This window comes from Melanotaenia boesemani, chromosome 3, assembly GCF_017639745.1.
Source record: "Melanotaenia boesemani isolate fMelBoe1 chromosome 3, fMelBoe1.pri, whole genome shotgun sequence".
Taxonomy (NCBI): domain Eukaryota; kingdom Metazoa; phylum Chordata; class Actinopteri; order Atheriniformes; family Melanotaeniidae; genus Melanotaenia; species Melanotaenia boesemani.
Window position 1 is genome coordinate 28586282 of NC_055684.1, and position 25141 is coordinate 28611422.

Here is a 25141-nt window from a genome sequence, read left to right on the forward strand (position 1 = left end):
TTTAAGTTTTTAATTCAAACAACTTTTTATTCACCCTCCCAACAGGATGTTAACTGCTACCTCATTGACAACAACGGCTTTATTCTTGTTACAGAAGAACAGTCCCAGGTATTGTCTGCACTTGCATTTAATAGAAAATAAAAGACCTCAAGACTGATCTTCATCTTAGTCTCCTTTAAACAGTTTGAATGGTGCTATTTGCTTCTGCATATTTAGTACTTCCTTTTAAAACAAATTATTGAGTATGGCTTCCCCAATCTCTGATATGATTGGTCTGATCAGGCACCACCTGCCGTTCCACATCAATTCTGTTGGAATTTGAAATTCAACAAAAAATTTCATGCACAGAAAGTATGAGCCCCCAAGCACAGGAAAAGTCATCAGTATTTTCAATAATTTTCCAGGAAACGACGAACTCTGATGCATAGATTGTGCATTGTACCAATCCAATAATAAACATCAAATTTGATTTAATGAGGTATTTTAACTGCTTGAATTTTCTTTAAATGTTTTCATCGCTCTCATTGTGACCATGCTTGAAAGAGAGCTTAGTAAAGTGTTCAGATCTAGTTATATAGGTAGTCACATGTGGCTGCTATCATAGCACGTCTGTCATGTTTGTGACCTCTACGGACAGTAGGAGGGGTATGTGACTCATGAAGTCATCTTAAGGAGGAAGGAGGGGTCTTGAGTTTAACATCAAGACACAATAGGGTTTGGTTTTTCACTTTCATGAAATCCGTTTATTAAGATATTCTGTCATTTATACACTGAGTTTATTTGTAAGATTTATTGCATAGAGTTCATCAAATCCACTTGTTTTGGGCTTGAAAATGATCTTTTTCCACATTGGTGGCTGCTTTGCTTACATGCCAACAACAACAGTCGACATTACAGAAATAACCTGGATAGGGTTATAAATCTAAAGTGCTTCATTATGGTTAAAAACCATTGTGATTTAAACATTTTTTTACTATGTCACCATTGCTTTATCATTTTTGACATTTCACATGCAGGTGATTTCACTTTGGTTACATGTTCTTTAAAAATAATTACAGGTAAACAGAGGACCCACTGGTTTAATTTTGGGAAGAGGACAGTCTTAAAGGTTGAGCCATATTTAAAATAGTAAGCCTTGCAAGATGGCTATCTACTAAATAGTAGATCCAACAACAGAAGCTGATGCATCGGTTTTTCCATTGTAAGAGTTTCTAGATAGTACAGTATGTTCAAGATAGACGTTCTCCTTCCTACATTACCCCCCAGAAATAGAGCATCAGCTTGCATCTGTTATTAATTCAATTTACACTGTAAAATCCAGAATATATACTCTCAACTGAATTTAAATAATTTATTTTTAATCTAGTTAACATGACTGTGTTGCTGTTTTCCATATGATAAAAAAAAAAAACATAAGAAAAATAAGCAGTCTTCCTAATGCCTAAGGATTTCTTCTATAATGGAGGCCAAGTTTTCATGCACAATAAACCTAAAGCCAAATAACTCCAATATCACAACTTACCATTGTGTGGTGTGCAGCAGAGCGTCAAGTGATCAATACAGATAAAGGCAGCAAGTAAACTTGCTTTTTCATAAATACACACATACTAAACGATGCAAAGGTGAAGTTATTTTAAGGCACAAAATATTATGTTTATGAATAAATATTACTTTTATGTAGTTAACTAAAAGTAATAAATTCTACATGTGGATGCTCTGGCAGTGTGCTATGACAGAACTTCTCTCTCAGACAGGACTGTTCTTTGGAGAGGTGGAAGGTGCTGTTATGAACAAACTTCTTCAAATGGGGTCCTTTAAAAGGTCAGAAATTTAACATTTAACTTCTTAATTGACATATTAAACTCTGATCTTAAAAAATATGTAGATAACCATGTCTTATTGTATGTTTACCACAACCTTTGCTGTGCATATTATGTTGCAGGATCACCCTGTATGACTACCAGGCTCTTTGCAAAGAGTATACTGGCAGCAGCGACAGTGCATGCACTTTATCAGATGTGAGTGTGTGAAAGGCAACATCAAGTGGTCTATTTAGAAACCATAGAAGACATGCTTTTGCCACTTGTGGTTCAGTGAATACACATTTGTATTTCCTAAATTAAAGTCTTATAGACAGCTGTATGTGACTTAGAGTTGGTGGTTAGCCTTTTCTGTGCAGATGGAGGAAGTAGAGCAGTGATGTTTTTTTCTCTTTTTCAGCCTTTTACTGTGATGAAGTGGCTCCTGACTGAACTTGTCATGTAAAATCTTTTTAAAAATAAATAAATGTATTTGTTTTTTGTTCATTTATTTAATAGCTGTTAAAACAAATGTGCTTATATGTGACAGTTGTGCTCTTCGTTTAGATTTCTGCTAGAGTTCAACTTGTACAGCTGGTGGAATGTTGACGTTTCAGTTAAAGGTAACTTAGTTTGATGTTATTAGTTGTGTGTGTGTATGTATGTGTGAGAAAGAGTGATGGAAAGGGTGAAATCTGAGCATGAGAAATCCAAACCCCCCTTTTTTTTCTGCAGATTATTTAAACATTTGTTGTTTAGTTAAACTTATTGTGTCTCACATTAAGCTCAAAGATCTCGGGGTAAAACCACGATGGTACCATGTGATACAGAATATCCTGCCTTCGTCTCTGAGCGCACCATTAAAGAAACAACGGGCAACATTGACTGTGATGGCTGTGTTAGGTACTGATTCAAACAGCAATAAGTTAACCAATGACTCATGTCATATATTTAATATGAATTCTTTGCTCTTTGTGTTTGGACTGCAGATCTTTTGTCATACAGCAAATTCCCAGCAGCAACCTCTTCATGGTTGTTGTAGACAACAGGTGTGACTGCAGCAATGTTCCTCCAGTAACCATGGATCCCATTGAGATCATGTATATCCTTTCTAGGTTAAACACGTCTGATGTGAAAGATGTTCAGTTACATGGTGTTGGCTGATTTGATTATTAAGTGAAAAGTGAGTTTTGATGCTTGTTGTTAGGGTAACATCCTACTGATTTACATCCTTAACGCCTCTGAACACAATGAGTCACTAAAATGTGACAGACTGAAGTTTCAGAAGGACAGAAAGAAGCCTGAATCATGTCATCCTTTCCACCCTGAGGTATGAGATTTGTGTTGGTGTTTAAATATACACAGTATAGCTGATATGGGGCACAGGACAGTGAGGGTAATTTGAATTACCTGGACGCTCCTAGCAAGTTATGCCTGTCTGGCAAGAAATAGTCAAATTTAAAACATAAGCAGAATCTGTCATCTTCATGTTCTGGAGTCACTATTAACCATTTATAATGTATTCATGAGTGAGCTTGAAAAATTCTGGTGAGGAATTTAATTGTCTTATGTTTATGTTCATCTCTTAATTTTACTTTCTGTCCCACTTTAATACAACATGCACCAAACAGCCCAGTCTCACAAGAAAATGTCTCTGAAAGGGCTAAGCCAATGCTTAAAGCCACTGGAACGTTCAGAACCAAATTTTGGTTGACACACTTTTACCTGGGTTAGATGGTATGAATAAAAGTCCAGATGCTGTCCTTTGCAGTTAAAAAGCTGGTTTATTTCCTTTCTTTTCAGTGAAATACATAAAACAAACAGCATGCTGTGTGATGACAGCATGTTCCAGATAAAGCAGTCGAAACTGATTTCTCCCACCGGCCTAAAACACACCATTATATGCATCATTTCCTGTCTTATAGTATTACATTAATTGGCTCCTACAATGTTTTTGTAACATTTGTCCACATAAGGAAATAGATGAGGATCACAATGCAAACTTAAACTATGGGAAGTTGTAACATATCACCAGGATATTGTTTTGTGTAAGGCAGTGTCATCATAGTAAAGTACAATATATACTTTTATTCTGTCAGAAAACCATAGAAATTATACAACTTTTTAACATATATTGGAAAACTGTAATATTTTACAGTCTGAACTGTTGAAGGAATAACACAATTTTTGTAAAATTGGTTTAAATGTTTAGTTAAACATGTATGACTATGAACTGCTTCTTTGACAGGAAAACGCCATGGAGTGCGGTTCAGCAACACGCCTCTCTGGCCCTCTAACAGCAGCACTGCTGCCTCTGATAGCAGCAACTATCAGCAGGTGACCATGAGCAGAGAAGCTGGACATCGGCTTAGAAATGCATAGAGAACATGTCCAATCAGATAAGAATTTTGCCACACTTCTGCAGCAAGCATAACTCTACTGAGACAAAGTCTTTAACAGTAGCTCTGAGACCCACATCCATTAATGCAGAAAACACAGTTATATGAGAATAATGGGACTGCTTGGTGTCTTTGCTCAGTGTATTGTAGATCACTCCACTGACAGTTTGTCACATTGTTCTGAATGCGTGCTGAGTAGTGTAAGAGAAACAGAAAGCCAAATAAGTAGTGCGCTTTCTTGTCAAAGTTTGAACAAGTCCGTTGTGCAAAGGCTGATAGTAAGATGTTAAGTGTTTGTTTTTTGTTGTGAGAAAAAAAAATTAAAGAATGTAAAATGCACTTTTGAGAAATTAGGAAAAGTATGAAGAAAGACCTATAATATTGGTTAAACTCTAAGAACAACTGACTGTGCTATAGAAGTTTTATGAATTATTTTCTGTTGATTTTGTAACAAATCTTTTCATGCCATTAAAGGATCACTCACAGAATAAAAGACAACAGGAATTTTGAACATGCTTTATTGCACCAGATTCTCTTCATTTTATGGAAGAAGATGGTTAAGGAAGATGAAGATGCATGACAAAGTTTCAACAGTGTGTTTCAAGAATGTTACATTGATGTACTCAGCCAGTCTTTGTCAAAAGTCCACGTACTGTCAATCACGTCTAGTAAAGGTGATGAATAAACATAAAGAAATATTTTCCTTCATCTAAACTTTGTACTATTTTATCCTGTGTGTGTGTGTGTGTGTGTGTGTGTGTGTGTGTGTGTGTGTGTGTGTGTGTGTGTGTGTGTGTATATAGGCATGCATTTTTGTTTTTACTTAATAAGGCCCTTTTCTGGTTTAAAAAAAAATGAAAACACCGGGACCTGCATGGGAAACAAAATCCAGTCCCCATGAGGCAAAACATAATTTCTAAGGCCTTGATCAAAGTTTGGTCTACAGTAAGAACAAAAGGATAAATGCTTGTGTGTAATCTGTTAATTTGCGTAATATTCATTTTGAACAATTAAAAGACTAAAAGAGAACAACTTTATTATAAAAGAAATGTGTACTTTCATTCAAGGTAAATCAAAGTAAGCTGCAGTAAAGACAAAGTGGACTGAAGCCCTACACAGTTTAATGGTATAGTTTGAAAATAAGAGAAGCTTGATTTAAATGCTAACATGAAAATATCTTAAGTATTTTACAAATTATGATGGAGGATGAAATAGTGGCATTTAAATACTTTACAAATGTATCTTTATGTTAAAACTTTTAATTTAATAACAATAAGACATAGTAATCTCAAAGTACTTTTTAAGATACAGGCAAATTTAACCCAGTTCATTGTAATCTAAATAAAGTCCAATTAAAACATAATATGAGCCACCATAGTCCAATTTATAATGATAATTTATAATAATAATAATAACAGCATCTTGCCCATTTTCTTCAACTGATCCTGCAACTGAAACAAAAGAAAATCAAATGTTATTCACTCGTTTTTTGAACAAAGTCTGTCTTTTATTTGTTTTTCTAATAATCAAACGCATATAAAAGGTCAGTCAGTCAGAATTTCAAGAATAGCACTCCAAATAATTAACCTTTAACCTTTGTCACATTTTCCTTCACTTTTTTTTACATTAGATGATCACTTTAGTTGTAATAATCAGTTCAAAATTACATCAAATCAAGACCTTAAAAAAGGATGTCTCATTTGTGCCACCCTTTTCCTGATCAGTGCCCCTGTCTGACCCCATCTAAACTTTACTAGACCTGTATAGGTGAGGTATAAATCCTTTCTACCACTTGTTAACTACTTTATTGAGCTCAACTGAATTATGTCAAAGTGTTATTGACACTTTGCACCTTTCTGGTCCAGGAAACCACAGCAAACCCTTGAATGTAATAATAGATTTCACAGGCCACAGATAAATATGCAACCATTTTCTGTAAGCACAAGTTTGTCAAGAAAACTGAGTACAAACAAAATAACATATTCCATGTTTGAGATTATGTAAACAATTTACATATAAATTATTACAGATTAAATTATTGATGACATGAGGGGAGAGATAATAACTTCTTAACAAAACCTTGGTCCCATTACAACAGTTCATTACATAAAGAATAATACTGACTTTTCTTTGTTTTACTGCCTTTGACTTTTAGATGTCTTGGACACATTACACAATTTATGCTGGGGAAAATTTCACACCCCTTGTCTCTAAGACATATGATAGCCTGGCAACCTGTCAAGGTATACCCCTCCCCAAAGTCCCCTCCATCCCCTTGCCCTTTAGCCCCCTCTCCTCGAAAGGAAGTCATGCACATTCAAACAACTTGTCAAAGCTGATCACTTGTAGATTTTGAGTGTGGCTTTGATGTCATACTTTGCACAGAATGTCTTTTTGGCTTTTTTATAAATGAAGTCTATATTATATATAAGAATCTGCTGGCTCAATCGGGTGAATTTATGGAGAAAATATGAAAGAAACAGCTCTCTGCAAACAGACAATTCCAACATTAATAACATGTCAGCAATCAGCAATAAAAATATCTTTCATTTTTAGAATTTTGATTACAAATTACATAATTGGAATATGATTTCATGTACAGTATAATAGAAGAAATGAGTTATGATTGTTAGTATAACAATGGGTCCTAAGTTAGAATGAAATCTCACAGATGACTCTGTCATATTAGCTAAGCTCCAGGATTGGCTGTCAACTTTTAACTGATATTTTAACATACAAATGTAATCTAGGTATCCAGGTGATCAAACCTGTTTTTAATATTTGCGATATTTATTTAGGCTCATTTGCTTTGTGCATATTTTTAAAAAGTTGTGCATCAGTGTGGTTGTATAGTGCTGTAAGCTGTGTCCATCAGGGCTGAAGCAGCTGGCTCATCAGGGATGGTGGAGTACACATGGTATATGTCAGCCTGGTAAAAGAAAAACAGCTGTACATCAGTAAATCTGTACAGCTGTATTATCTACTGTTTCTAGCAAATACACTGAATATTGACAGTTACATCTCACTTACATTCTCACTTTCAGACTTCTGTGTACTCACTTGCACAAACCCTGCAGGAAAAAGACAAACAAATGTTGAAAGTTATTCTTACTAACCCATGAAAATCCTTCAATTTTCACAAAAACAATTTTTTTGTGGGTAAAAGACTTGTTGGGGGCCAACTGTTTTACTGGACTACTTTTATTGGACCCTTGCTGATGTAACAGGACCATTGTTGTTACAGTATTATCTCCTACTGGAGTACAGTGTGGCATCAAATATAAACTACATTTGTGACTGATCAAAAATAACTGTTTACTGAATCCGTTTACAGTTCAGGACCCAGTTTAAGATTTTATGTCTTGTTTTTAAAAGTCTTAATAGCACAGCACCGTCTTATTTATCAGAGCTTTTAAACTTTCACAGTCTTGTCAGAGCACTGAGATCAACGAACCAGCTGCTCTTGCCAGTCCCCAGAACCAGATTAAAAAGCAGAGGGAACAGAGCTTTTATCTGATGCTGCTCTAAAACTTTAAACAGTCTGCCTTTTAATATTAGATCTCTGCAGAGCAGATCATTATAAATTATTATTAAAAACACACATTTTTTCTCCAGCTTGAGCATTTTTATTTGACTTTTAATGTGTCTGTGTTCTAATATGTATTTATATTATTTTACTGTTATGTATTTTATTATAGTGCTGTTTTACTCCTGTATTTTGGTTTATTTTATTGTTTACTTAGCTTTCCGATGGTGTATAATGTGTAGGTACGTGGAAGGGGGACAGAGTAAAATACATAAGGGAGACCGGGGAGAGTTGTAACAGTTTTGACATTTCTGTTTCTAACGCCAAGCTCTTCCAACCCAGTGTGTTCAAACAGCTATGCAAACTAGCTTCAAGTGTCTGCTAATAACTGGCATGGAAATTCTCACTGAAACACAAACAGAAAATGAATGGCTTGATCTCAAAACACAGGAAGTGAAATGTTACAACATAGGGTCAGTTGTAACATGCCTTGGGGTGAAATATAACATTATGAAATAATGACAGTGACTTAACTGAAAATTTTTTATTCAAAACCTTTAAACAAAAATGCTGTGGTCCCACAGAGCATAGAAGTTAAAGACGCACTACATAACCTTCCAACCTAAAAACGTCCTCACTAAAAGTCCATACTTGTTTGATGATACAGTGAAATCTGTTGTGTACATTTCTTCTCGCTGTCGCTGTCCAGCAGCGTATCGAGGCTGAGAAACTGCACAATACAACTATTTCATCCAGGACGCTGCGTGACGTTGCAGCCAAGTTTTGCTTCACACGCTAGCAAATGGCTATACACACACCAGCCATTTTAGACCGTGCACCATGGCTGACTCAGCAAAGAAATGGAAGAAAACATTGTTGGAAGCAGATTGGAAAAGAAAGAGAGAAAGGGACAAAACATGAATCAAAATAAGGCTTTCTGCTGGCTGCAGAGAGCAGGTAGGATGTAAGATGGATGCTGGATTAGCCATTGATGGCACATCACTGGGAAAATTGCAAAGATTCTGTAGCACATCTTTAAATTACACTAGCATCTGACAATGACATGGTCAAAGCAGTTTGGTCTGCTTGAGTAAAATACAGTGTGAAAGCAAACCAAACCAAACGTTTAAAGAATTTCTGATTTCCCCACCCAGTCGATTAAACTCTCCCTGACTATCCTGGTGTACATGTGCCCAAAAACAAACTTTTGTCGTTCAAATCACATTCTTTACACACATGCATTTATTCAAATTTAGCTGTGGTTAATTATAGCATTTTCTAAACTGTTGTAACCTACCCCATGCAAGTGTGTTACAATGTCCCCAAGTGCATTATCAATAAGCTAGCTCGCCATGCAGCTAACAACTAAAACATTACCACAAATAACCTGCTTCAAAGACAGCTAAACAGACACATAATTAACATGATATGTGTTTGGCAAGTTCAACTACAAAGCAAGCTATGTAGTCACAGATGACCCGTTTCCACTGAACTGTTCAGTCCAGGCAGGTACTGTTCTAAAGTTTTAGAATGGTCCAGCCAATTCAGGTGAGCGTTCCCACTGCAAGTCGGACCACTACCAGGAAGGTTTAGACCACATGCCTAGCGTGGTGTCATACTAGTGCAGTGGCAACAAACTTGATATTACAAACAACAATGGAGGCCAATCAGCAGCTTGGTTTTGTTCTGCTTGGCTTTTGGTTCTTTGTTTGAACAATACATGACCAATTGTATGACCAGACCTTACTGTTGTTTGCAGGCATCCTTTTCCTAGTATTTTTCCAACGTTCAACTGAACCATGGACTGAAAGGCAACGTTATGTTTGTTACGCGCTTTCTTTTGTCATGAGCAGTAATGTTTTTCTGTCCGCCAATCAATGGATTTTATCATTAGATAGGAGTAGCTCCGCCTCAACCGTACTGTAGCATTTTCCTATGGACCTACAACCAAACGGGGTCCATAAATGATGCAATATGTTTCAGTTGTATGTGCCCCTCTTATAATGGAAACACAAAATAGCGTAATGGACCACACCGGCCCGAACTGAACCACTCAGTGGAGACGGGGCTAATAATAATTTGCACAAAAAAACTTTACTTTCTTACCTCAAATATATATTTTCACTTACAAATTTTGCTGTGTTTGCCTCAAAGCAATACTTTTTCACATGCAGACTAAGGACTAAACGGAACATGTGCAGAGTGAATTAGATGATTCCTAACTTCTCCCTAATTGAGCAAATGCAACAGACCTGTGTTACAACTCTCCCTGGTCTCTTCTATGTATTTATAATGTCCTGCCCACATCACATCTGGTACTAACAGGTTACAAAATATCTAATCAAGTATACTTTGTGACTCAATACAGCAATGAAGCTAATCAAATTAAACAAATTGTTAAAAGAAATTGGGATATATTGAAAAGTGACAGTGTCCTAAGAGAAGCTCTTCCAGACTCTCCAATGATAAGTTTCAGAAAAGCCCCGACCTTAAATGATAAGCTGGTTAAAAGTCACCTTGCCCCTTTAAAACAAAAAACTTGGCTGCCACCATTAAAGGTAACCACAAGTGTGGACATTGCAACCATTGTAGCAACATGATTAATGCTAACTACTTTACAGACGTATCATCCAGTCGTAAGTTTGACATTAAATCATTTATTAATTGCAATACTTCATATGTAGTATACAGACTAGAATGTCCATGTGGTTGCTTCTACATCAGAAGAACAAAGCGCAAATTAAAAGCAAGGTTGGCTGAACATAAACATGCAATTAGAACTGGTAACCTACAATATCCTATGGCTGTTCACTATCTTGATGCTAACCATGGTAATTGTAATTCATTGAAGGTATCTGGAATAGAGCATATAGAAAACCCAATCAGAGGTGGAGACAGACTTAAAAAACTCTTACAAAGAGAGGCATTTTGGATTTACACATTAAAAGCGACACAGTACCCAGGTTTGAATGGGGAACTGGATTTTTCTCCTTTTTTGTAATGGTCCTGTAATGTAATTGATTAATCTGTGGTTCCTTAAAGAAGAAATAACCAATATTTATTTATTTATTAGTTGATATATGATGTTTCTATACATATCTGTTAAATCTTGTTATATTGTGCTGTGTTAACCTGTTGTTTAAAGAATCTGACTGTGATTGTCATTGGCAGGCCACGGGTACCATGTGACCATTTACCTGCCCACACTGAGCAGCTGCTGGTGATTGTCTCTATATATTCAAGAATTTAGCTACCAGACAAACTTTTTGCCACTCGCCCTGATGAAGGCCCCTTAGGCTGAAACGCGTTGGCGTGGATGTGTTTTTTAATAGATTAGCCATGAGTTAATAAAGGCTTTTTATCTTCCATCTTCTTGAGTGCCTCAGCAATCTTTTCATTAATTCTACTGGATCCCATAACTGAAGAGCACCAGAGGAATACCACCATTTTCTACACCCAAGCAGCACTCCAGGCACTTTTCTTTTTTCCATTAGGTTACAAAATATATTAATAATGGAAAATATTTAATAAAAACTGTTCTTTTTGACACAAGTTTAATGATAATATATTAAAATAATACATTAAATGATGTCTGTTTATGTAATTTAAGTAAGGGAAGAAGCAATGGAAAGAAATGTTACACCTATCCCATATAAACTATCAAAGTTTTACACACTTTAAGACATCTTATTTCTAAATACACAGTACAAACGCAACTCCTTTGCTTCTACCAGAGTAAATCAGCAGCAGCTCACCGTTAGAAGAGTCAGCTGCAGGGGTAGAGTGAGTCAAAGTGTCGGCTTCATTATTATCAGCAGATAACTAGTTAAGATAAGAGAAGATGTCAGAAGAATTCACAAGTGACAGATTATTAAATAATTAAGGTTAATTTACTTTGGGCAGCTTTCTAACTTATTGTTTTATATCTTTTAGACTTTAAAGAACATCTCAGTATTATATCTGCCAAAATTACCCATTTTCCTACGTCAAAATCCCCCATGCGCATAACATTACCTACAACAGAAAGATAGAAAGGTTAACATGAATGCAACACATATGGTAAAATGTCAGAATACCCTAATGTTGCCTAATCACTTCATGTGTACATTACCAGCATACTTGGCTTGAGATCTATGTGAAAATGAAAGGGGAAAAAAAACACACAATGTGTTCTTACTGCACAAACAGAACGCACCAGATAATATATATTTCACTCCCTAGATACTAACATCAGGTATGTGATCACTTTTTTATTCATAGATGAGCTGAACGATCAACAATCACTTGCAGTGATTCTGCTTCGTACCAAAGACCAGTAGTTCATTAAAATATACAATTTACATGTCTTACCTGGTATAAATACGTTGTTCTGAAAAATGCAGAGAAAAAAGAGATAGATCAGATATCTTAGATTCAGAGAAAAGCTACTTCAGAGATTTGCAGTGAAACACATTTTAATGTTTAAGACAATAGTTCTTAAAACATGTTGAAAGACAGAGAACTATGTTATGTTGGATTGTAAAGTTGGAGTGTTAAACAACAGGATTGGAATCTAACATAATGGCTCCATGACACATAGGGAACAGAAACCTGTCCTTCCTTCATATAATAAATAGCTCAGTGTTTTGCCTTCCTCATGAAAATGCTTCTTCACCGTACACCAAAATAAGCAGAACTTCAGATTGAAGGATCAAGTTATCAATCTAATCTAGTTATCAATGTAAGTATGGACTGTATGTGCACGTATTTACTGAAGTAAAACACACCATGTGTAAGTAATGCACTTACATTGATATTCAAAGAAATTACATTATAAGAGTAACAGGCATCAGTTTAATGTAATATGACTCAGTTTTGGCCAAGCTTTAGCTGCAGATGGCCTCAAGAATACTTTGGTAGAAGAGTTCCTGGTCGACTAGATGACTTCAAGCTGCCCAGGTCTTGTGGCTTCAAAATAAGACAAAATTATCATCATCCTACCAACACTGCTCTACAGTTGGTGTGAAGTGTTGTGTCTAAAATGTTGTCATAAAATTAGAATATCATGAAAAAGTTGATTTATTTCAGTAATTCTATTCAAAAAGTGAAACTTGTATAATGTAGACATTCGTTCCTCACAGACTTGCATTTTTCAAATGTTTATTTCTTTTAATTTTGATGACTATAACTGACAACTAATGAAAACCCCAAATTCAATATTCCAGAATATTAGAATACTACTCAAGACCAATGCAAAAATAATGGTAGCTTGTTCTCATCAGAGAACATAACTTTGGACCACTCAGCAGCAGTCCAGTCCTTTTTGTCTTTAGCCCAGGTGAGACGCATCTAATGCTGCATCTTGTTCAAGAGTGGCTTGACACAAAGAAAGTGACAGCTGAAACCCATGTCTGTGCGTGGTGGTTCCTGAAGCACTGACTTCAGCTGCAGTCCACTCTTTGTGAATCTCCCCCACATTTTTGAATGGGTTTCGTTTCACAATCCTCTCCAGGGTGCGGTTATCCCTATTGGTTGTACACTTATTCTACCACATCTTTTCCTTCCCTTCGCCTCTCTATTAATGTGCTTGGACACAGAGCTCTGTGGACAGCCAGCCTCTTTAGCAATGACATTTTGTGTCTTTTGTATTTTTAACATAATGCTCTGTTGATGTTGTATTAAGTTAATTTTAAGATCTTTGAAGAGCCAGATGCTTTTTTTATATAAAAATATAAACTGGCTGCAGCTGTGGACTCTTTGGCAACTGTTTTCTCAAACAGTCTGCCTTTGGCTTGCTGAGCATTGGTGATTCTGACTGTGTGCTTTAAGTGGTGGTGTTTGTATAGTAGGATTAGTGGGGTTTTTTTTTTTTTGGGGGGGGGGGGGGTCCAACAGTGTTAAATCTGTTTGGCTTTTGTGTTCCTCGCTTGGCTGACTGATAGTCTTGTTTTATTTTTATTAATCTTTGGTTTGGGAAAACTGAAAACCCTTTTGGCTTCTCCTTTTGTTCACTTTTGTTAAATTATTATTAAAAGCAGAATGTGCTGGGCTAGTTTAGGTTTGTAGTTGTGCGTAGTATTTTTGGTTAAGTTTTAAATTTTGGAGCTGCTTCACAATTTGTTAAAATATTGTAGATTAGTAGGTCAGTTTTTCTTTACTCTTTTGGTTATTCTTGCTTTTGCTTTTTACTGGTTTGTTTTGAGTGGAACTTAGAAAATAGTGGTTATATTGTGTTTTTGGTTTAAGCAGCTTCGCTACCCTCAACACATGTGATTCCCACCTCATTTTTGTGTGTGTATTGTTCCTCATTTCCGCTTGCCACAACAAAATGTTAACTTCCATTTTTACATCCATCCACAGTTCTCTATTTTGTTACGACCCAACTCAGGGGTAATGAGAGGCGTAACAGCGTGTAATTATATTCTGAATTATTAAACAAAACTTCTGTATTTTGTTAATTTTTCTACAGAATAAAAATAAATATTACATGAATTGCATCCAGATGTGATGATTCCTTAACTGTCCATGGGCAATACATCATGTTTTGCAATCCTTTGAGTTTGCATGTAGAGGTGTTTATTTGTATAGTCTGTGGTTAAATAATGATTGTATTAATTGTGAATATACTAACGTACTTTCAACTTTTCAGGAAAACATGAATCATTACAGTCCTTACCACTTCTTCTGGAACAGAGAACTGCCGCCACCAGTAAAATGACGCCCACAGACATCCCAAAAGCAGGTCCAATGACAAACATAAACTTCCACTGTTGTGTTTCTGGAAAATTAAAAAAAAGTGCAAGTGAGTCTCACTTCCTGCACCAACGAAAGTAAGAGGACTTCACATTTACTGCCCCTTATTACAACCCACCATACTGTGTGAAGCAGGTTTAATGAATGTAACAGATCATTGAGTCACTAAAAGTGTTAATCACATTGATAGACATTCATCATTTTATATGGGTTGCTTTGATGTACAAAAATAAACTAATTTAGCACCAGGACACATTTCAAATACAAAGTAAATCATTTCTGAGATTTTTGTAGTGATGCACAGCTGATGTGGACATGATGCAAAGAAACAAGAAAAGCTAAATATATGTAAAGTGTTTTTTGTGCTTTTTTACTTGTGGTTGGAGGCTGGGAAGTCTTTGGAAACTCTGAGGTCAAAGCATCTGTAGAGTCAGTCTCTGATGCCATATTTTAATTAAACAAAGATGAAAAATGAATTAATGATGCCCTTGTTCTAGAGAACATTGTGTCTTAATGGGAATTAAAATAAAGATGTCACCTGGTGCTGGTTTCACAGATGTCAGGGAAGTAGAGAGTGAGTTAACAGTGTTAGTTGTCGTACCAACGCTTACACCTGCTGGATTTAAACAAAACATTTAGAAATGATATTCATCAAATATGCTGTTATTCTCTGAAGTATGAGTGACTGAAGTAGTAATAAATAAGTGTAGCTGGTATTATAATCTGGATGGATTGTAAACTGTGTCACCTGATGTAGGTTTCACTGATGTCAGGGAAGTAGAGAGTGAGCTAACAGTGTTAGTCGTTGTACCAACGCTTACACCTGCTGGATTTAAACAGAGTATTTAGAAATAATACTTATCAAATATGCTGTTATTCTCTGAAGTATGAGTGACTGAAGTATTAATAAATAAGTGTAACTGGTATTATAATCTGGATGGATTGTAAACTGTGTCACCTGATGTAGGTTTCACTGATGTCAGGGAAGCAGATAATAAAGTGCTCGGCGGTGTGCCGACTGTGAAGTCTAGTGAATTAAAGAAAATATTTCTAATGTAGTTAACATCATCTTTCAAATGTAATGATTGCTATTCTGTTTAGATTCACATCCTACCTGTGGTCACACTGAAAGCTGACTCTGTTGAGCTTGAGCTTTCTACATCTGCAATAAAAGGACAGAGTTGAGCCTCTCAGTTTGTAGGAAATAAAGTGCATTTCTAGAGTTGCACACACACTAACATGAATCTATCAATGGTCAGAATAACAAATATTTATCTATATAAAGTCTATTTAGCAGAGTACTTTACCTCTGAAGACAGGTGACCATTTGTTTATACTATGACAATAAACTTACTTTGTATCCTGATAGAGGACATGTTGCTGTGTGGGGATGAATATTTTCCTCCTCTTCGCTCTACATCGTAATAACATGTTAGTTCAACATCAGCAGGAGAACTCTGACGTGCTGTCATCAGAAGCTCAGTTCCTCTCAGGTTTTCCACACAGGAGATGGTTCTGGTAGTTTTTGTTTGCAGGAAGTACAAATAACACTCAGTAACAGAAACGGATGATGGAGTCTGACAGTTCAATGTGACTGAGTCTGTCTCTGTGATCATCAGTGGATTCACTGTCAGTTCAGGTCGAGAAACTAAAAATGCAAACAGCATGAATTAAATGACTAAATGTTGCATTTATTGAAAAGAAATCTGATAATATACTACTTTATCAATTAGTAAGAAACTTTCTGGAGCATATACAAATTAACTCTGACACACAGTGATAATTTTCCTCACACATTATTATATCAGTCCACAGCAGATGTTTTTACTCACGTTGTATGGTGATGGTGGATTTGTCACTCTGTGGAGATGGATGTGATATAAGGTAAAAACATGTCACATCAACTTTAGCAGGTAAACTTTGTTGTGTTAATGACAGTAGCTCAGTTCCACTCAGCATCTTCAGACAGGAGAACATTTTGGCAGGTTTTCCTCTCATAATGATGAAATTACACTCAGTAACAGAAACAGATGATGGAGTCTGACAGTTTAATGTGACTGAATCGGTCTCTGTGATCACTTGTCGATCCACCATAAGTTTAGGTGGATGAAGATCTGAAAATAAGAGTACATGTAGATTACATCACTGGTAAAGTTTATTTTGTAATAATAGTCTCATGACAGATTTGACTGCAGGAATAAATTATTGCATTGTAAGATATAAAATAATAAAAAATGCTTGATCATAATCACTCACTGTTTACGGCGATGACAGATATGCCACTGTCTGGAGATTTAGAAGCAATAGCGTCATTCATCACAGTGTAACAACATCTTACTTTAACCTCAGCAGGTGATCTTCTACGTGCTATATTCAGCAGATCAGCGGCTGTCAGTGTCTGAACACAGTTACCAGACTTTTTTTGATTTTCAATGTAGAAATCACATTGAGACGCAGAAACAGATGGTGGAGTCTGACAGGTTAATGTGACCGAGTCTGTTTCTGTGATCACAAGTCGATCCACCATCAGTTCAGGCTGAAGAAGAGCTGAAAGTTTAGAGGCAGTTATGTTATGTAATGGCTTTGTCTGTCAAAATTAATGACAGATAATTATATATCCTTGTTAACAAGAGAGAGAGAAATATACTGCTCATAGCTCAATTAAACTCAGACTGACCTTCAGCTTCAATGTCAAGAAGGGAACCTGTGAGAAATTGTTAAATGAAAGGGAAAATTATTCAAACTTTAACTAGTGAAACTAACTTAATTTAAATCTGTATTAAATGTTTATAACACTTTAAAATCACTTTCCTCTTTACTGGATTAGCTACATGAATTAAAAGCAGACAAAGACACTGAAAGAAGTTAATAAGATATTAAACTTACACATGAGGATGATGAGCAGCGAGCATCCAGCCATGATGAAGATGAACAAAGTGAATGTCCTGAACACACCACACTTGTCTGTCTGACTACGTTGTCATTAACCAACATGAAGTCTCAGAACATGCGCTCAGGAAAACCACAGCACCAGAAGTGAAGCACGAAAGCAAACCATAGAAACACACAGACCTAACACACACTTAATTTTACAAAGTTCATGCAGCATATGGGTCATAGATTCAGAGGACATCAAGTTTTGACTGAAAGGTCCAGAACAGTTTCAGAAATTGTTCTTTGCTTCTGTTGCTTTCTCGTTGTTAACAAATTTGTTCAACCGTGAGATTTACTTATTAAATATGACAAAACCAAGGTATTTACTTGTTTTTTTGTGTTTCTAGAGGATCAACAACAGGGAGATAAGAATTAACTTTAAACACATTAAATGGATTTCTGACTGTTGATATTAGAAGATGTTTTGTGTTAGTTTAATTGTAGTTTGTTATTGCTTCATTTCAGCTGTGGGGACATGTGGGAGGTGTTACTCTTCACATCTTTGTGAAAATGTATGTATATATATATATAAGATATATATATATATATATATATACATAGATATATATATATGTATATATATATATATAGATGTATATATATGTTCCTCTCCCTATTCCTCTGCCTCTGAAAAAGCAGTTTCTCATGCAAGTAGCTTTTCTATCTCAGCTGTGGGTCTTCTGAATGTTCAGTTTTGGTTCTCCTTCATACAGAACATGCTGTCATTTCGAGAGTTCAATTGTATTTGTTTCCACATGACTGTGGAATTTTTTGTGGCATTACATAAGTTTTTGCTCACAGAACTTTCAGGTTATTAAATAACATAATAAATAAAGCAAGTGTTTGCTGTATCAAATTGGTCAGCTTTGTTAATTTTGCAGGTATTTCATCATTATGGAAGCAGGACAAAAAGAACAACCACTGATTTTTTTTAAAAAAAAGAAAAAGAAAACATTCTCAAGATTGACTCCTTCCATTAAATATCTGTCATTTTACCCTTCAACATGTACCTGAGTTTATTCTGATACCTGGGACACCAACAGTCACATCCTTGCACTTCACTACAAAGTCTACTTTCTAGTTAACTTTTTAAATTGTGTGTGAATGTCTGTTTGTTTTTCTTGCATCACTGGAACCATTTTCTTGTGAAATCTCTCACTTATACAGAAGCTCTAAAAGGGAGCAAAATACAGTCCCAAATCATTTTCCATTACTCTTATTTATGAAGGGGAATAGTTGAGAGAAAGCTCTTTATTTGTTTCTTTTTTATAACATAATGGAACAATCATAACATTATATGTTAATTAAAAGCATAAAAGCAATGATATAACACGCCAATACATGAACAAACAATATGAAATACATTTAAAAAAACAAGAATAAGAGTACATAATAAAATCCAGAACATGCTGATTAAATAAATCTTTATACACAATATATTTCATTTTAGGCCGAAGTTATTTTTACATGCCATTTGAAAAGAAATTTAAATTGTTCCATTTTTTGGGACAGGTTGGTTTAAGCTCTGAATTTACTTGGTGAAACATTTTTTTGGAACCTGGTACAATGTGAAGTGTATTTATAATTATGTATATATATAGTATAATCAAAAACATATTTTTTAAATTTCTGGAATATATTTCAGCAGCATGTTTATATTGTCTAATATCTTGATAGAATATATTCAGGTCATTAAACAAAAATTTCAGTTATTAGGATATCAGTACCATTCAAAAAAGACAGCAATCCTTTTGAAGGCCTTCTCTTGACAGTATTAATGTGAATATTAATTAACTTTTAACATTAGAACACATGCACATGAGCCCCTGCCGGCCCTGAACTGGGTGGTCCCTGTGGTGCGCCCTCTGTGGTCATGGGTGGGCTGGTTCCTGACACGAACGGGTCCACAAAATGTTGTTTCCTCACAGCAGCGTCAAGCCAGATGTTTATTTCCATTCATATTTGTATACCACATTCAGTTAAGACACAGAAACTAAGGGTTAGAGTTCATGTTTGCACAGAATGGGGGTGTATATACCTCACGTTTGTGTGTGTGTGTGTGTGTATGTGTGTTGCTATTTTATAATATACTTTGGTAGGTGAAGGCTTGCTTTAGTTCTAATATACATAAATTGTTGTTATTATGTAACTTTGTGTTGCTTTTTTGCATGAAAAATAAATAAAAAAAATTTGATTTAAGAGCAACATTGAAACAAATAAATGGATCTCAGAATTACTGCAATGCCGTTAATTAAATCTCTCAGAGTAGATTCAGTTGTCTCAGGGTCTGAGGATCAGCTGTTGTGACTACGAGGAAGAAGAGAAAGAAACATAAATCAGCCGCTCTGACTGAGCTGTAGATGTTTTCTAGCACTTTGAATTTATCTAAATTTAACACTCACAAGATATAATTTCTCGTTCAGTACACACATAATGGCATCTTGTATGTCTTCATGTTTGATTTAGTTTGACATATTTCAGCAGAACTTGCACTACCTGTCCATGAACCTTAACTTCAGAAAAAGGAACAACACTCACCAGTTCTGCACTTGTAGGTAACAATACTGTAGGTTTCATCATAGCCCGCCTGCAAATGATTTAGTAAAAGTCAGACGGGAAGAGGAAGAGGATCCATCTAATTTCATGACTGAAAGCTCACAGTGTTGAAGTCATCTCTTCTTTACTCTTTTAAGACTTACCATACATCCCCAGTCATCTGACATAAAAACATGGCCGTTTAGTTAAAATAGACATAGAATATTTGAAGAACACAGCTGTATTGTATTTCCATTAACACAAGCACTCTGATACGATCGAGTGTACACATAAAAACTCAGCTGACAGCAAAGAGCCAATTTAGTTGTTGGCTTTTCTTAACAAAATGTAAAAGTATTTACAGTATTTCTACAGTCTGGGGTTAAAAAATAATGAATACATTAACTCTGAATATAATAACATACTTTTCAAATTTTAAAGGACGGTCCTTACCACTTCTTCTGGAACAGAGAAGTACCAAACACACCATCACCAAAATAGCACCCAGAGTCCATCCAAAAACTGGTCCAACTTCAGATAACATCATCTTCCATTGTTCTGATGTGTCAACAAAATTCTGTTCTGTTTCTGGAAAAAACAAACAGAAAGACACAACAGGTCAGTCACACTGTCTACAGACAAAACACAAGAAGAGGTTTTACATTTACAACCTACTCTATGGTATGACGTTTGTTATAACAGATCACTGAGTTACTGAAACACATTTTTATCAAAAGAAAAGACATTTATTATTTTTCTATGGGTTGCTTTGATGTACAAATTAAACAAATCCAGCTCTGGGACAGATATCTAACAAACAGTTAATAATTTCTGAGATTTTTGTAGTGGTGCACGGCTTAAGTGGACATAATGCAAAGAAACAGAAAAGCTAAATATATGTAAAGTGTTTTTTTTTTTTTTTTTTACTTGTGGTTGGAGGCTGGGAAGTCTCAGGAAACTCTGAGGTCAAAGTATCTGTAGAGTCGGTCTCTGATGCCATAGTTTAATTAAACTAAGATTAAAACAAACAAATTAATGATATCCTTGTTCTAGAGAACATTGTGTTTTAATGGGAATTAAAGTAAAGATATCACCTGATGTAGGTTTCACTGATGTCAGGGAAGCAGATAATAAAGTGCTCGGCGGTGTGCCGACTGTGAAGTCTAGTGAATTAAAGAAAATATTTCTAATGTAGTTAACATTATCTTTCAAATGTAATGATTGCTATTCTGTTTAGATTCACATCCTACCTGTGGTCACACTGAAAGCTGACTCTGTTGAGCTTTTTACATCTGCAATAAAAGGACAGAGTTGAGCCTCTCTGTTTGTAGGAAATAAAAGTGCATTTCTAGAATTACACACACACTAACATGAATCTGTCAATGGTCAGAATAACAAATATTTATCTATATAAGGCCTATTTAGCAGAGTACTTTACCTCTGAAGACAGGTGACTATTTGTTTATACTATGACAATAAACTTACTTTGTATCCTGATAGAGGACATGTTGCTGTGTGAGGATGAATATTTTCCTCCTCTTTGCTCTACATCGTAATAACATGTTAGTTCAACATCAGCAGGAGAACTCTGACGTGCTGTCATCAGAAGCTCAGTTCCTCTCAGGTTTTCCACACAGGACATGGTTCTGGTAGTTTTTGTTTGCAGGAAGTACAAATAACACTCAGTAACAGAAATGGATGATGGAGTCTGACAGTTTAATGTGACTGAGTCTGTCTCTGTGATCATCAGTGGATTCACTGTCAGTTCAGGTCGAGAAACTAAAAATGCAAACACAGCATGAATTAAATGACTAAATGTTGCGTTTATTAAAAAGAAATCTGATAATATACTACTTTATCAATTAGTAAGAAAACTTTTTGGAGCATATACAAATTAACTCTGACACACATTGATCATTTTCCTCACACATTATTATATCAGTCCACAGCAGATGTTTTTACTCACGTTGTATGGTGATGGTGGATTTGTCACTCTGTGGAGATGGATGTGATAAAAGGTAAAAACATGTCACATCAACTTTAGCAGGTAAACATTGTTGTGTTAATGACAGTAGCTCAGTTCCACTCAGCGTCTTCAGACAGGAGAATCTTTTGGCAGGTTTTCCTCTCATGATGATGAAATTACACTCAGTAACAGAAACAGATGATGGAGTCTGACAGTTTAATGTGACTGAATCGGTCTCTGCGATCACTCGTCGATCCACCATAAGTTTAGGTGGATGAAAATCTGAAAATAAGAGTACATGTAGATTACATCACTGGTAAAGTTTATTTTGTAATAATAGTCTCATGACAGATTTGACTGCAGGAATAAATTATTGCATTGTAAGATATAAAATAATAAAAAATGCTTGATCATAATCACTCACTGTTTACGGCGATGACAGATATGCCACTGTCTGGAGATTTAGAAGCAATAGCGTCATTCATCACAGTGTAACAACATCTTACTTTAACCTCAGCAGGAGATCTTCTACGTGCTATATTCAGCAGTTCAGCGGCTGTCAGTGTCTGAACACAGTTACCAGACTTTTCTTGATTTTCAATGTAGAAATCACACTGAGACGCATTAACAGATGGTGGAGTCTGACAGGTTAATGTGACCGAGTCTGTTTCTGTGATCACAAGTCGATCCACCATCAGTTCAGGCTGAAGAAGAGCTGAAAGTTTAGAGGCAGTTATGTTATGTAATGGCTTTGTCTGTCAAAATTAATGACAGATAATTATATATCCTTGTTAACAAGAGAGAGAGAAATATACTGCTCATAGCTCAATTAAACTCAGACTGACCTTCAGCTTCAACGTCAAGAAGGGAACCTGTGAGAAATTGTTAAATGAAAGGGAAAATTATTCAAACTTTAACTAGTGAAACTAACTTAATTTAAATCTGTATTAAATGTTTATAACACTTTAAAATCACTTTCCTCTTTACTGGATTAGCTACATGAATTAAAAGCAGACAAAGACACTGAAAGAAGTTAATAAGATATTAAACTTACACATGAGGATGATGAGCAGCGAGCATCCAGCCATGATGAAGATGAACAAAGTGAATGTCCTGAACACACCACACTTGTCTGTCTGACTACGTTGTCATTAACCAACATGAAGTCGCAGAACATGCGCTCAGGAAAACCACAGCACCAGAAGTGAAGCACGAAAGCAAACCATAGAAACACACAGACCTAACACACACTTAATTTTACAAAGTTCATGCAGCATATGGGTCATAGATTCAGAGGACATCAAGTTTTGACTGAAAGGTCCAGAACAGTTTCAGAAATTGTTCTTTGCTTCTGTTGCTTTCTCGTTGTTAACAAATTTGTTCAACCGTGAGATTTACTTATTAAATATGACAAAACCAAGGTATTTACTTGTTTTTTGTGTTTCTAGAGGATCAACAACAGGGAGATAAGAATTAACTTTAAACACATTAAATGGATTTCTGACTGTTGATATTAGAAGATGTTTTGTGTTAGTTTAATTGTAGTTTGTTATTGCTTCATTTCAGCTGTGGGGACATGTGGGAGGTGTTACTCTTCACATCTTTGTGGAAATGTATATATATATATATATATATATATATATATATATACACACTATATACATGTATATGTTCCTCTCCCTATTCCTCTGCCTCTGAAAAAGCAGATTCTCATGCAAGTAGCTTTTCTATCTCAGCTGTGGGTCTTCTGAATGTTCAGTTTTGGTTCTCCTTCATATGGAACATGCTGTCATTTCGAGAGTTCAATTGTATTAGTTTCCATATGACTGTGGAATTTTTTGTGGCATTACATAAGTTTTTGCTCACAGAACTTTCAGGTTATTAAATAACATAATAAATAAAGCAAGTGTTTGCTGTATCAAATTGGTCAGCTTTGTTAATTTTGCAGGTATTTCATCATTATGGAAGCAGGACAAAAAGAACAACCACTGATTTTAAAAAAGAAAAGAAAACATTCTCAAGATTGACTCCTTCCATTAAATATCTGTCATTTTACCCTTCAACATGTACCTGATTTTATTCTGATACCTGGGACACCAACAGTCACATCCTTGCACTTCACTACAAAGTCTACTTTCTAGTTAACTTTTTAAATTGTGTGTGAATGTCTGTTTGTTTTTCTTGCATCACTGGAACCATTTTCTTGTGAAATCTCTCACTTATACAGAAGCTCTAAAAGGGAGCAAAATACAGTCCCAAATCATTTTCCATTACTCTTATTTATGAAGGGGAATAGTTGAGAGAAAGCTCTTTATTTGTTTCTTTTTTATAACATCATGGAACAATCATAACATTATATGTTAATTTAAAGCATAAAGGCAATGATATAACACGCCAATACATGAACGAACAATATGAAATACATTTAAAACACAAGAATAAGAGTACATGATAAAATCCAGAACATGCTGATTAAATAAATCTTTATACACAATATATTTCATTTTAGGCCGAAGTTATTTTTACATGCCATTTGAAAAGAAATTTAAATTGTTCTATTTTGGGGACAGGTTGGTTTAAGCTCTGAATTTACTTGGTGAAACATTTTTTTGGAACCTGGTACAATGTGAAGTGTATTTATAATTATGTATATATATAGTATAAACAAAAACATATTTTTTAAATTACTGGAATATATTTCAGCAGCATGTTTATATTGTCTAATATCTTGATAGAATATATTCAGGTCATTAAACACAAATTTCCATTATTAGGATATCAGTACCATTTAAAAAAGACAGCAATCCTTTTGAAGGCCTTCTCTTGACAGTATTAATGTGAATATTAATTAACTTTTAACATTTGAACACATGCACATGAGCCCCTGCCGGCCCTGAACTGGGTGGTCCCTGTGGTGCGCCCTCTGTGGTCATGGGTGGGCTGGTTCCTGACACGAACGGGTCCACAAAATGTTGTTTCCTCACAGCAGCGTCAAGCCAGATGTTTATTTCCATTCATATTTTTATACCACATTCAGTTAAGACACAGAAACTAAGGGTTAGAGTTCATGTTTGCACAGAATGGGGGTGTATATACCTTACGTTTGTGTGTGTGTGTGTGTGTGTGTGTGTGTGTGTGTGTGTGTGTGTGTGTGTGTGTGTGTGTGTGTGTGTGTGTGTGTGTGTGTGTGTGTGTGTGTGTGTGTTGCTATGTTATAATATACTTTGGTAGGTGAAGGCTTGCTTTATTT

The 25141-nt window shown here is 35.5% G+C and overlaps 2 protein-coding genes across 14 annotated transcripts in view; one reads left to right on the plus strand and one right to left on the minus strand.

The window, feature by feature from the left end:
* The window catches only part of cacna2d3 (calcium channel, voltage dependent, alpha2/delta subunit 3), a 34890-nt gene extending 30385 nt beyond the window's left edge, over positions 1 to 4505 (plus strand). The window contains exons 31-39 of the mRNA XM_041980599.1: positions 46 to 108; positions 1751 to 1821; positions 1943 to 2018; positions 2221 to 2261; positions 2367 to 2422; positions 2585 to 2702; positions 2789 to 2901; positions 3047 to 3129; positions 4048 to 4505. Coding sequence (XP_041836533.1) covers positions 46 to 108; positions 1751 to 1821; positions 1943 to 2018; positions 2221 to 2261; positions 2367 to 2422; positions 2585 to 2702; positions 2789 to 2901; positions 3047 to 3129; positions 4048 to 4140 — 714 coding nt within the window. The 3' untranslated portion in view covers positions 4141 to 4505. The remainder of the gene's footprint in view (positions 1 to 45; positions 109 to 1750; positions 1822 to 1942; positions 2019 to 2220; positions 2262 to 2366; positions 2423 to 2584; positions 2703 to 2788; positions 2902 to 3046; positions 3130 to 4047) is intronic.
* A 783-nt stretch (positions 4506 to 5288) lies between these two features.
* LOC121637415 (hyphal wall protein 2-like) overlaps positions 5289 to 25141 on the minus strand; it is a 29544-nt gene continuing 9691 nt past the window's right edge. For 2 of the 13 annotated variants that reach the window (XM_041981578.1, XM_041981573.1), the window contains 10 exons: positions 15205 to 15279; positions 14995 to 15069; positions 14831 to 14893; positions 14380 to 14481; positions 12075 to 12093; positions 11836 to 11855; positions 11698 to 11738; positions 11480 to 11546; positions 7229 to 7269; positions 5289 to 7127 (listed from right to left, as the gene is read on the minus strand). In XM_041981578.1, coding sequence (XP_041837512.1) covers positions 7035 to 7127; positions 7229 to 7269; positions 11480 to 11546; positions 11698 to 11738; positions 11836 to 11855; positions 12075 to 12093; positions 14380 to 14481; positions 14831 to 14893; positions 14995 to 15069; positions 15205 to 15279 — 596 coding nt within the window. In that variant the 3' untranslated portion in view covers positions 5289 to 7034. Of the gene's footprint in view, positions 7128 to 7228; positions 7270 to 11479; positions 11547 to 11697; positions 11739 to 11835; positions 11856 to 12074; positions 12094 to 14379; positions 14482 to 14830; positions 14894 to 14994; positions 15073 to 15204; positions 15283 to 15414; positions 15484 to 15570; positions 15619 to 15810; positions 16105 to 16288; positions 16571 to 16712; positions 17004 to 17133; positions 17161 to 17342; positions 17430 to 18728; positions 19698 to 19928; positions 19978 to 20089; positions 20107 to 20378; positions 20514 to 20852; positions 20916 to 25141 lie in introns of those variants that run through there. The other 11 variants (XM_041981583.1, XM_041981586.1, XM_041981585.1 and 8 more) reach the window with 11 other exon arrangements.